The following is a 12,208-nucleotide window of genomic DNA, read 5'->3' as shown; positions in this document are numbered from 1 at the left end:
TTAATGTAAGGGAAGTCACGGAGAAGAACTCCTTCCTCTCTTCCTGCTTCCAAATCTATTGTACTTCCTCCTGATGCTGACTTGAATTAAATAAACTTCAGTTTCTTTTTAGCATCCTTGATTTAATAATGGCACTTGAATATTTCTCACATATGTGTGATCGCGTGTATGTAGTAGCACTTTCAGTCCTTATACTTTTGTATAAGGTTTATTGTACAACACAATGTGTCACTGCTTTGCAGGACCAGAAGAAGAGGTTTTGAACCATCTCAAGATGCCAAAAGAAAAATAACCCCCAAAACCATTTAGGCTAAATTTAATAATAGAGAGAATTTGCCTTTGTCTTGTGTAAGTTGCTTTGGATAAAAGTGTCTGTGCAAAAAGGTAAATTGGTAAGACTACAGTGACAAAAAAATGACATTCACACATTAAATAACAATGCCAGTCAGTCTGCACACTGTAATGATTAGCTTTGAAAAGAACATGTGTTGATAATGATCATCAGCGTGATGAAAATGAAAAGAGACAATTAAACGACTCCAGTTTTCATTCATTCATCAGCTCTGTGCTCTGTCCTACCTGAGGAGATGGATGCCAAACAGCAGAGGGAGAGAACTGCTGAGTCCCACCAAAACCAAAACCAAACAAACTTTCTTCAGAACTACAAAAGGACAAAAGTACAGAATGAATGTGTGATGAAAAACCAGCAAACTCCATCCACCATGAAGAAAGCTTTAGCATCTGTTCATCTGAAAGTCTGGAAAAATCGCGATTTCCTTGCAGCTTTCTGGGCAAATGTCTGGGGAAAATGTGACGGCTGCTCTCAGGCTGTCGACCCAACCACTCTGTCTGTTCCTCTGTGTGTAAAAAGGATATGGCGGCCTCTCTTTATTGTCCGTGGTACTGTAAGAAGAGTAAGAGGATCCTGGCCTGTGAAACAATACCTGGCCTTTCAAATGGAGAGGCTAGAACAAACCAGACACAGGCAGAGGGAGGCCGAAGACTGAATACCTCCTCTGTGAAAAAATGAAGGAGGTAGCCTTTCAGCAACTGGCCTGTCATTAGCTATCAATGTGTGTTTGTCTGTTTGCATGTTTCACCATGAGGCGGGTTCAAAGGTCCTCTAGGTAAGTTAAAGTGGATGATATCGCTGAAGGAGTCTGATGGGATGAAAATGGAAATAGGAAATGGGGCAGATAGAGTCAAACAGGTCACTTTTTACCTTCATGTAAACTCTTCCTCTCTGCAGAGGTAATCCACACCCGCATTAATAATTGAGGAATGCAATGTGTGTGCCTGAGAAGAATCCAGCCATTGTTGATCTTTCTGCTGTGCATATCTGAGCCCTGTATTTTCCCTCCACATTGAAAATCAGCTAAATTCTGTTACTCTAGCTGGCAATTTACCAGATATGAATTAAGGGGATAAGGATTTACTTCTGATAATTACCACTCTCAAGCTGCAGTGTGACATCTTTATCAGCACAATTATATTTTACATGCACAAACACACTCACACACACACACACACACACACACATTCACATATGCTTGTTCAACAGTCCTAATATTCCTCTCACTCTCCCACCTGAGAAGGGCAGCGCCTGTCACTCATGTCAATGAGATTCCTGGGTATTTAACAGTCTCTGAGTCATTCCTCTTCAACCTCAAATTGATCTCATCTCAAATTGAGCCAAAAAGACAATTTACGTATTCATGATGAAACTGAACAATGCTGACTAAATCGGATGTAGGTCACCTTCTAGGAAAGCTGCAGCTGATTTCAGCTGATCAACTGCTGTAGGTGTAGATAGAAGAAGACAAAAAAGAGGACAGTTCATGGGGAAAACACAGGCGGACTAAAAACGAATGTCTCTACACACTTGAAGCAATATTATTTGCTCACTCACTAGTAAAATATTTAGTATAATGTGGTGGTAATTAAATGTAATATAATGTCAATTCAATTATTACTAATACATCCAATTAATTTTAACAATAGAATATGATGTTATTTCTGTTTTGTCTGTCCTTAACCCACTTCACAGCAATGCACGACATACAGTACTTCACCACTCTCAAAAGACCTTTTTGAATTTGTGTTTTTGTGTGCGTTTTTATACTATCACGACTTTATCCCCATGTGCAGCGGTTTCCTTTTGTTAACAATTTTATTTTGTCTGACAGTTTTATTTTGTTGACAGCAAGCGCTTGATGTACAAATCCATCCGTTTCACCAGGGACCACATAAGACTTTGTTGTCAGCATAGTAGCTGCTGCATTTTCATCAAGGAAAACATGTCACTGGCCTCTGTGCCCAGCAGAAAGGAAGACTGGTGAGGGAAGATTTATGGCATGTAGCAATGAATTGGATTTTGCTAGATTATGAGCACCGTGGGAAGAAACATCTAGGTTTGACTGAGCACTTGAACTGCAACTGCTCCTGATTAGATTCTTAGAGGTGAAGTGCTGAAAACATATATATCTGGCACAACATTCACTGTAATTAATATAATTACAGGAAAAAAACAAACTTTCTGCAGAGAGGAAGAAGTTGAATTCAGTTTGTGATGTGATGGCACCTAAATGATGACAGCTACACCTGCTGAAAGAGTCCTACCTGGCCAGATTTGTGAGCGACTTCACAGAATGTGAAATAACCAGTGCTTTAAAGATCTAGGAGACAAATGAGAAGCAGCTTCAGTGCAGAGAGACAGACATGGTAGAAAGATGGGGAATAGCTTTTATCGAGCGTGACACAGAAAAAAATGGGATCTGGGTTTGTGGGCATTGAAGTGGTAATTGATTCAAGAATCTAGATCTGCTCAGGGGCCAACCTCAGGAACATTGTTGTATTGGGAGCTGATATGCGGTGTGATAGCTTAAATACCCCTTTGACGGAGAACACGATTCAGTTCTGTGAAGAGTCACTCCTCAAACTGATGTAGCTAATAGCTTGCCATGCCAATTCAGAGTCAAAACTGTGATTAGACACTTTATAATGCTATGCTTGCTAATTCATTTACGGCACAACTCCGCTTCCTCTGAAAATGAATTCCATGTGATTAAAACAGTCTAGCACTGGAAGTGGTAACAAGGATGATGAAATGCACTGTACTCCGCTGTAGTTTAGAAACCGAGCCTCATTATGCAGCTGAGAAGTCCTAAAACTAAAATGGCACCATTTTATTTTAACTCCCTCTGATTAGCATTTATAAGCAGTATACAAGTAATTTATTAATAGTTTGCCCTCCAAATAATGCTCTGCTAAGTAACCACACAAAGTACATTTTATGTGTTGTCCTTTTTCGCCTCATTACTCTTCATGTAACTTTAAGTAAACACATTGTCAAGCCTTGAAAAGTATAATGTTTACATACGCTTAATAGTGTAGTTGGATAGTTGGGTAAGAGTTCTGAATAAAACCATTTTAGAGTGAACTGTAAATACATGAACACACACTGTGCTGCCTCTCTGCCGCAACTCACACGTGTAAAAATAAGTGATGTGTGTCTCTCTTTTTTAATGCTAATTCTCTACTCTTTATTTGTCAGGATGATCTGCAGAGGAAGTCACGACTACCAACAGCTGATCAAGCATTAAAAAGCTCTCAAATGGGAAAGTAATCATTATGTCAGCTCGTGCGTTTTCACATTCGCCATTGTTTGTGCCTCTCAAGTCATTAGGAGTGATCTGGTCGCACGCAGGAAACCGAGGGAAGCACTGAAGCAGCTAATGAAGAGCCTAACAAGCTTGTTCACATCTTCCACTGTGAAATATACGCTGCCTGCATTTATCTGCGGTGACAGCATGTGGTATCAGTTGGTTCTGTGTGATGAATGATGCATTTTTCTAAGTGAATATATTTAAATATGGTTTTCCAAATGGGTATGAAAATTAAGCACAAAGTAGCATAGCATGACAACGATGTGAAAAAGCAAATTGTCAACCTGAGTACTGCAAGTCAGAAGTGATTACATCCAAACAGTGCTCTGTGATACGTTTTCTTTTTTAAAAACAAGAAGCTTGGGGAGGAGCATGGTGCATCGTAGTGGGCTGGCTGTGTCTAGTCCAATTACAAATGATGACAATGCAGAATTCAAATTGGAAAATGAATGAAATTACCATTTTCTTTCCACAGCAGCATTTGCATGAATATGGAAATGTGGATGTGAGGAAGTGGTCTATGTGATTATACACTTGTGGCAGATGATAATAAATTCCGACAGAGTTGTTTACAATAAAAGCGGAAAGTTTTTTTGTCCCTGAGGACAAGCTGAGTCAAGGCACATCTCAAGGTGAGCGGAACAGTACATGGAGGAGCTGGGATGATAAATCTCAACATCCATACACAGATTATCTCGTGTAACACTAATCTGAATATTTTCAGTTTAGCTTGTAGCGTACCCCAGTTATCTCATATCACAATAAACGCAGCAGCAACTCCATTTTGAGGGTATGTCATTTTAAGCCTGTTCCTCTCTCATCTCTGCGTATCTCTCAGGCCCGTCTGTCTGTCTGACAAGGGTAAGGGTGACGCAGAAGTCAGCCTGAAAAGGAATAAATCACTTGTGGAAAGAGTTTTGCAGGGTGGCAGCGGATGACAGCCAGAGGGTAGCTGGAGGATGGCAAAGAGCACAAGGGCCACTCCCACTGCCTTTCTTTATCATGTTAGCAGACAGTTGTGGAGGAAATGGTTGCTAGGGCAGGTTGTGCTTACCGCCAGTAGTCCATCATATGAAAGCAGGGGCCACAAAGGGCCACAGCAACTGGATCACAGGAGGTGTTCCAGGCGCTGTGCGACAGTCACTGTGTATATGTAGGGGGTATAGGAGGTGAGTTAGTGTCAGAAAAGATACAATGACAGCGACATTCATTTTGACTGTAATGTTTCTTCAGTAGTTTGACCACAGGTGCCATGTCAGTGAAACGAACTTCTGCTCTAGGTTTAGTACAATGAGAGCTACAGTACGTGAGTCGGGAATGTCGACAATAGCGCACATTACCCCGGCAAGTCCTCAAACATTTATGAGTTCTTCAGCTCATATTGCTCTACAGAGGCCTGTTAGATTTCATTGCATAACTCTATGCTCTGTTCCAGCTTCTATTGTGCCAATGAACCTCTGTTTATTTGCCAGGATGTTTTCTATCACTGCTCCCCCAGCTCACACGGCAGAATAACAATGTCTTTCCATCACTGAAAGGACTCATACAGCAGACTATTGCAAATTGGGCTCACGCACCTGACTTTAGCCAACACCTCCAACTGCTTTCATTGTATCTTGACTGTAATCTTGTTGCTGAAACTAAACATCTATCTATCTATCTATCTATCTATCTATCTATCTCTTATTCTTATGTTCAAGTCTCTTTCAGGAATTTTCAAGTTACCAAAGTGAGAAAGCATAAGATGATGATTTTTCTTTATCCAGTGAAACTGCAGCAAGAGACAGAAGTGACTACATGAAAGCATGACACGGAGTTTCTTCCCTCGTATTATGTTAATGTTAACAGCAATGTGTGGCTGGAAGTAATCCGAACTGTGATCCAGTGATGCCCCCTAGTGCTAAAATAGTTGAGCCCCATTTTTTGGAGTTGATTTACTGCACAAAGATAAGTGGCCCTCACACAATACAGACTTATCCTTCACAGTTTAACTCACGGGTTCTGACTGTTAATAAGGTGTGAAATGACAAAAGCACCAAGAACACAAGAGGAAAATGTGTTTTTTCACAGTGGCCCTTTGGTGCTTGTTTACCATTGGCTCAGTACCAGCCGTTATCTGCTGTGCCTCTTGTGAAGCCAAAACTAGGATACAGAAAGTTGTGAGTAAGAGAAGGTGGTATGGAAATGAAGATGAAGGTATGAGGAATGAGGGTGTCCTCGCAGTTCAGCAGGGTCGTTTTGTACCACATCTCCATCTGCTTGAAACCATCACATCATGTGTACACACATGCACTTGTAAATGTACTCACATAAACACACGCAGACAGATGCTCATCTCCCCCCCCCACACACGCATGCATAAACACGTGCACACATAAGCCGGGGGAAAGACTTTTTTGTAGCTTGTGCTTCAAGCTACTTGTTCTGCACTGTATTTGTCAGTGACAAGAGTTTTCATTTACTTGCAGTAAAAGGTCAGAGCCGCCATCAGAGCCGGACTGTGTAGCACACAGACATTTATCAATTTCATTTATCCAAAGCAGCTCTTCTCATTGTCCTCCATGACACATGCTCGCTCATTAGATGGGTTGTCTGGCAAACAACCTCACGAATGATTAGTGGTGTCAAAACCGAAATAGCCACTGTCATGAAAATTGGCTCCAAATGTTGGCTGGGTGTTCAGATTCAGTACGGGATACTGGACTAACGACTGATTAATCATTCACATGAAACGAGCACGATGCTTAGAAACCATGTGTAGTCTTAAATTTAAAATGAACACCAGCCGTGGAAAAAAAAAGGGGAACGTCAGATGCCCCCCTTCAAAGCCTGTAGCTCAATTGTTCCCTGCAGAGATGTTTCCAGAGCACAGTGTTTCAGGTGATTAGATGTAGGTAGCTCCTGCAGTGAGGCTGTTTTTCAACTTCTCAGTGAGCATTTTCTCTTCTTCTTTAGTCTTTCCTGCATGCAACAGCTTTGTATTTCCACACACACCTTTTATGCGTGCATATGTATGCATTTGTGAATGTGTGTGTTTCTGTGTGTGATCTTTTTTGTGTAGTACACATGGGTGAAGTATGAAAGGTATTACTTTAAGCAGTGAGCCTGCTTTTCTGTTCCTTCTGGGCTTTTGCAGTTGGCTGTTTAGCATAAGTACAGCTACTGTATGCACCAATAAAGTGAGTGATTACACACATCTATGATTAGCTGTGTGTGTGTGATTTATTCTACAGCGTGAAAAACTATAAGATAGAGAAGCAAAACACCAGAGAAACAGAAAACGTCTGATAGAATTACTCCAACAGTTGTGGAGCATCTGCATCTTTTCATCTTTTATCTCCATTCTCTATCTTTCTCCATCCTCTCGCTCCCTTTTCTCTCTCTCACACTGACACACAGTAGCTGCTGAATGTAGGTCAGTGCTGCAGAGAGATGTTAAACTGAATTGTTAATCAAAACTATCAGCCGATGCCACAGCAGCACTTCCCTGAGGCTAAAGTGTGGTGCTGGACAGCGTGCAAGCCAACTGATACCATCGCCTTACACATGCAGACGCATACACACAAAGTGGTGGAAAGGTAAACTGGATATACAGTCCCTCATAATGAACTAAGCAAAAAGCTATTGTCTGAATTCACTCCTCAGTGCACCTGATGTCAGCATCATTTTCATCACAAAATCCCTTCGGATTCACCTGTTGAATAAAATCACCTGATATCCATCATACACACACAGTGTCAGCATTTTTTAGATGCAAGTAGCACTTTACCTCTTCTTTTTCTGTCCACCTCATAGGAGAATAGCTCTGGGAGTGAATAACTTTATGGTTGAAGTACCAGACTGGACTCTTATGCTACAAAATCAGCTGTGACATCCATTTCTCCTCAAACTCGTAGCTCCTGCAACACTGCACCAGAGATTTATCTCTCCTCCTGTTTGCGTAATTGACCATGTGTCAGGTCAAATGAGTGGCTAAACCAAGGGTGCTACAGAGGACAGAAACTCAGCTGCAGGTCCTTAAACTACCAGCTTCAGTGAAGAGGCGGACAAAACATCTGATGTGAAGGGTGCAAAAACAGCTCAGGGGATTCTGGACAGCCTCTGTCCTGCCACAGAATACAGGCAGGGACAAAATTGTTGATAATGTTTCGATTAAGAAAGAAAAACCCACAATACAGCAGTCACAGAAATAACTTGAACCTGACAAAAGTAATAATAAAGAAAAAAGTACTAAAAATGAATGAAAATCAGAGATTGCCTTTGAGTTGTGGTTTGTTAAAAACTACAAGTTCTTCAAACTTGTAATAAATCAGACTGGTGGTGGCTGGTATAATAATATGTACCACGCTGGACATGGAACACAGGAGACACAAGGAAAGAATGAGATGAGACAAAACTGGTGTCTTAAATCTGTGCAGGGTACAATGAAATCTCCAGGCTATCAAGATATTTTAGAGCAAAATGTGCTGCCCAGTGTCAGAAAGCTTAGTCTCAGTCACAGATCATGGTCGTCCAACAGTACAATATCCCAAAGTAACAAGTGTCAAAGTTCAACTGAGAATGAGAAAGCAGTAAATGGAATAAAATGGATATAACTGTTTGTGAAAAGAATGTGACCCGTGGGGGATTTCTTGTGACGATACACCGTTCTTCCAAATCCGAACCACCTATCCTCCCCTCACAGAAACACCATTGTGCACCATGAGTGTCTTTCAGAAGAGTGGCTGCGATTGTTGAAGGCTGTAGAAAAATTAGACAAAACAGGAATCTGACTCTTGGCTCTGCATTGTGCTGTGTAGTTCAAACCTGATCAGTAGGACTACATTTCCGAGTTGTGCGTGACGTCATGTTTACGCGACAGTTTCCAACAACACGTGATGTTTCGTTTTGGTTCCTCTTCGGGGACGAGCTGCTTCTTGTTCCTCTTGTTCTTCTTCCTTCTCGCGACTCAAATGTAAGCAGTTTGGGTGAACGACGCAGGATGGGTCGCAGCAGCCTCTTTGTTTTGAATATTTGTCTTTTTTGCACCTGTGCCGCTTCACCGCCGAACTTCGTCTTGCTTTTTGCAGATGATTTGGGTTTCGGGGACTTGGGCAGCTATGGACACCCCAGTTCACTCACTCCAAACCTGGACCGCCTGGCGGCAGAAGGACTCCGGTTTACAGATTTCTACTGCACCAGTCCCGTGTGCAGCCCGTCCAGGTACCCACACCTGTCCCACCTGTCCCACCTGTCCCACCTGACTGACAGCTCCGCTTAAATCCCCTTTTACATTTAGCCGCGCAGACGCGTTTGTCCAAAGCCTCAAAGTGAAGGACGGTGAGAGGAAGTGTTTTAGATATTGTTGTTGATATTGTTGGATTGGTGTCAGATATTTCACTTTACCATCGTGGACGATTCAGATCTTTAGCCCTGATGACAGTGTGGTTTTCAGTACACACCTGTCAAACCACTCACTACACTAATAGTTTCTCTTTACTTGATATTTTAATTTGTTGACCAAGTTAGACCTGATACTAATTAAACAGTTTTGATCACTCGATAAAACCTACTGTAATGTTACATCAGAGAGCCATGGATCAGTAAATGAACATCATACTTGTATATTATACTCAGTTTCTTCATGAACTACCAGTGACAAATAAAAATCTAATGACACAGAAGCTGCCCTGTCATTACCACTGTGGCCTTGACCACCTGACCACTTTCTCACCTGGTTCCTTCCCCTCTCTCTCTCTCTCTCCATCCTTATCTCCCCCTCTTTGTTCTGTCAACCAAAAGCAGAATTTATAACCTAATAAGATCCATATCAAGACATAATATGACATAACTTTCTCACATGAGCCTGTTAAAAACATTGTTTTTATGTAGATGAAAAAAATGTTATTATTTTATTATTATCTATTTTAGCTTGTATAGGAAATGCTTCGGACTTATTGCTACTGAAATATCTTGTTTTGTAATGATGGCTTTTCAGAGCATCGTTGCTGACGGGGCGCTATCAGACCCGTTCGGGTATCTACCCAGGAGTGCTGTACCCAGGCTCCATTGGTGGCCTTCCCCTGAATGAGACCACCATTGCTGAGGTCTTGAAGCCCCTGGGTTATGCTACCGCTGCAATAGGGAAGTGGCACCTGGGATTTGGGGACAAAGGGATGTTTCTTCCAACAAAACAAGGGTTTGACCATTTCCTGGGCATCCCCTACTCCCATGATATGGTCAGTATGATTGAGTTTTCATGTTTTTAAATTAATAAAAAGTAATATGTGATAGTATTTGTTAACAGTTGCTCTATGTAACCTCTATTCACCGTCTCCCTGTTCCTTTCCCAGGGCCCCTGTTGGAACCTAACCTGTTTTCCTCCAGATGTTAAATGTTTCGGCACATGTGATCTTGGCACTGTAACAGTCCCACTAATGCAAAATGAAGTCATCAAGCAACAACCTGTCAACTTTCTGAAGCTGGAAGAGGCTTACAGTGACTTTGCAACAAATTTTATTACCACGTCAGCCAACAAAAAACAGCCTTTCTTTCTCTACTATCCCTCACACGTAAGCAACAATACCAGTTTTTATTGTGAATACTTGTGAACAAGTTAACACCTGCAAGCAAAAGAACCCTCCTGTCATTAAGAAGATTAAAAATGTGTTTTCAAAATGACCATGTGAATTCTTCAGAGCATGAATTCCACTTTTCACTCCCCATCAATATATAATGAGAAATGACGTCAGTGCTTTAATAACTGTCCTGTCTTCTACGTCCTTGCCCAGCACACCCACTACCCTCAGTATGCAGGGCTAGGAGCAGCTGGGAAGTCTTTAAGGGGCCCCTATGGAGATGCTCTGTTGGAGTTTGACAACACTGTAGGAAACTTGCTGAAAACTCTGGAGAAGACAGGAGTCATTAAAAACACATTGGTTTTCTTTACATCTGACAATGGGTTCGTTTTCCCCTTTTTATTTTATGTCCAAATAAATCTATGACTTGTACAAGTAGTTATGTTCAGAGTTTCTTTCTAATCTGTCTACATTGTGGCTGTAATACACTCATTTATCTCTGTTCAAAGATCAAGTTACATAAAATCTTGATATCATCATAGCTTTTTTGGACTTTGCCTGCCACAACATATTGTGTTTTTGTTTTCCCTGTAGACCTGAACTGATGCGTATGTCTCGTGGAGGTAACTCCGGCTGTCTGAAATGTGGGAAAGGCACCACATATGAAGGGGGCATGAGAGAGCCGGCTATTGCCTATTGGCCAGGCACCATTAAACCAGGTGAGGGATATATTAGTCTATTTCCAACAAATATCATAGGTACCATGGGTTTCAGACTGATTACGTGCATTCCAAGCATCAAATACGCTCTTTTTATCTCATTACAAAATAAATTCCATCATTACATGAGGGCTTTTTGTTTAGGTGTGACTCATGAGTTGGCCAGTACTCTAGATATCCTGCCCACCATTGCTGGACTGGCAGGAGCCCAACTGCCCAAGGTGATGCTGGATGGAGTTGATATGACAGAAATCCTTGTCAACCAAGGAAAGGTGACGGCGTTACAATTCACACATTTCACTCTACATATAATTCACTGTAAAATAAAATAAAATCATTTTCAATAATATCATGCCTAATCCTTTCTTTGCAGAGTAAAAGGGAAACGATGATTTTCTACCCTACAGATCCCAGTGAAATGTATGGCTTGTTTGCTCTCAGGCTGGGGAAGTACAAGGCCCACTTCTATACACGAGGTAGTTTCATTTTTAAACATTATTTATTAAAAGGTTGAGATATGTAAAGTCAAGTTATAGTAACACTACTGCTGATTGTGCTTCAGGTGCTACCCACAGCTCTACTACCCCAGACAGTGATTGCTCAGTATTTGCAGTCCTCAAGCCTCATGACCCCCCTCTGATCTTTGACCTGGAGGCCGACCCTTCTGAAAACTACCCTCTCACTTTAAAGGGAAAACCTGATCTCCAAAATTTGCTGGAGAAAATCAAAAACGTCAAGAATCAATTTGAAGCCTCTATGGTGTTTGGAGAGAGCCAGATATCAAAAGGAACAAACCCCAATCTGGCACCTTGCTGCAATCCTCAGTGTAGCCCTAAACCCAGCTGCTGCCACTGTTGATGGGACAAACTCTGCTAATGAAGGCAGTCTGGAGAAGACTGCCGATACAGCACTGATACTGCCTAGTGAAGCACAAAATGTTGTGTAGATTTTGTAATTGCTACAGTATTGTTATTTCTTCGGGGCCAGACGTTTCCTAATTACTATTCATAATACAAACTAATTAGTTTCCTCAGTGAGGAAATTGTGTTTAGAACAGTTTTTATGTGTTTTTGTAATTTGAATTTTAACAATGTTTATTATTATAAAGGGCTTCATAAAAGTATGAATTAATTTCTATAATATTTATACGCTTCAATCGCAATCCATCAACAGTAGATCGGAACAATAAAGACAACAATAAAGGTTTTGGACATCAAGCATATATTTTATTCATAAGACCAAACCCATGACAAGGCAGAGTGATTTT

At 41.2% G+C, this 12,208-nt stretch overlaps 1 protein-coding gene across 1 annotated transcript; it reads left to right on the top strand.

Moving 5' to 3' along the window:
* Window positions 1–8,543: 8,543 nt before the first annotated feature.
* On the top strand, window positions 8,544–12,158 carry arsa (arylsulfatase A; the record flags this gene model as incomplete). Its single annotated transcript, XM_026365377.1, has 9 exons — window positions 8,544–8,619; window positions 8,735–8,867; window positions 9,643–9,883; window positions 9,998–10,216; window positions 10,436–10,605; window positions 10,817–10,941; window positions 11,086–11,213; window positions 11,315–11,417; window positions 11,504–12,158. Coding segments are annotated over 9 exons (1,491 nt in total), but the record flags the coding sequence as incomplete, so codon positions are not given.
* Between the last annotated feature and the right edge of the window lie 50 nt (window positions 12,159–12,208).

Source organism: Anabas testudineus, chromosome 6 (assembly GCF_900324465.2).
Source record: "Anabas testudineus chromosome 6, fAnaTes1.2, whole genome shotgun sequence".
NCBI lineage: Eukaryota > Metazoa > Chordata > Actinopteri > Anabantiformes > Anabantidae > Anabas > Anabas testudineus.
The sequence above is the reverse complement of the archived record's forward strand: the minus strand, read 5'-3'. Positions and strand labels throughout refer to the sequence as shown.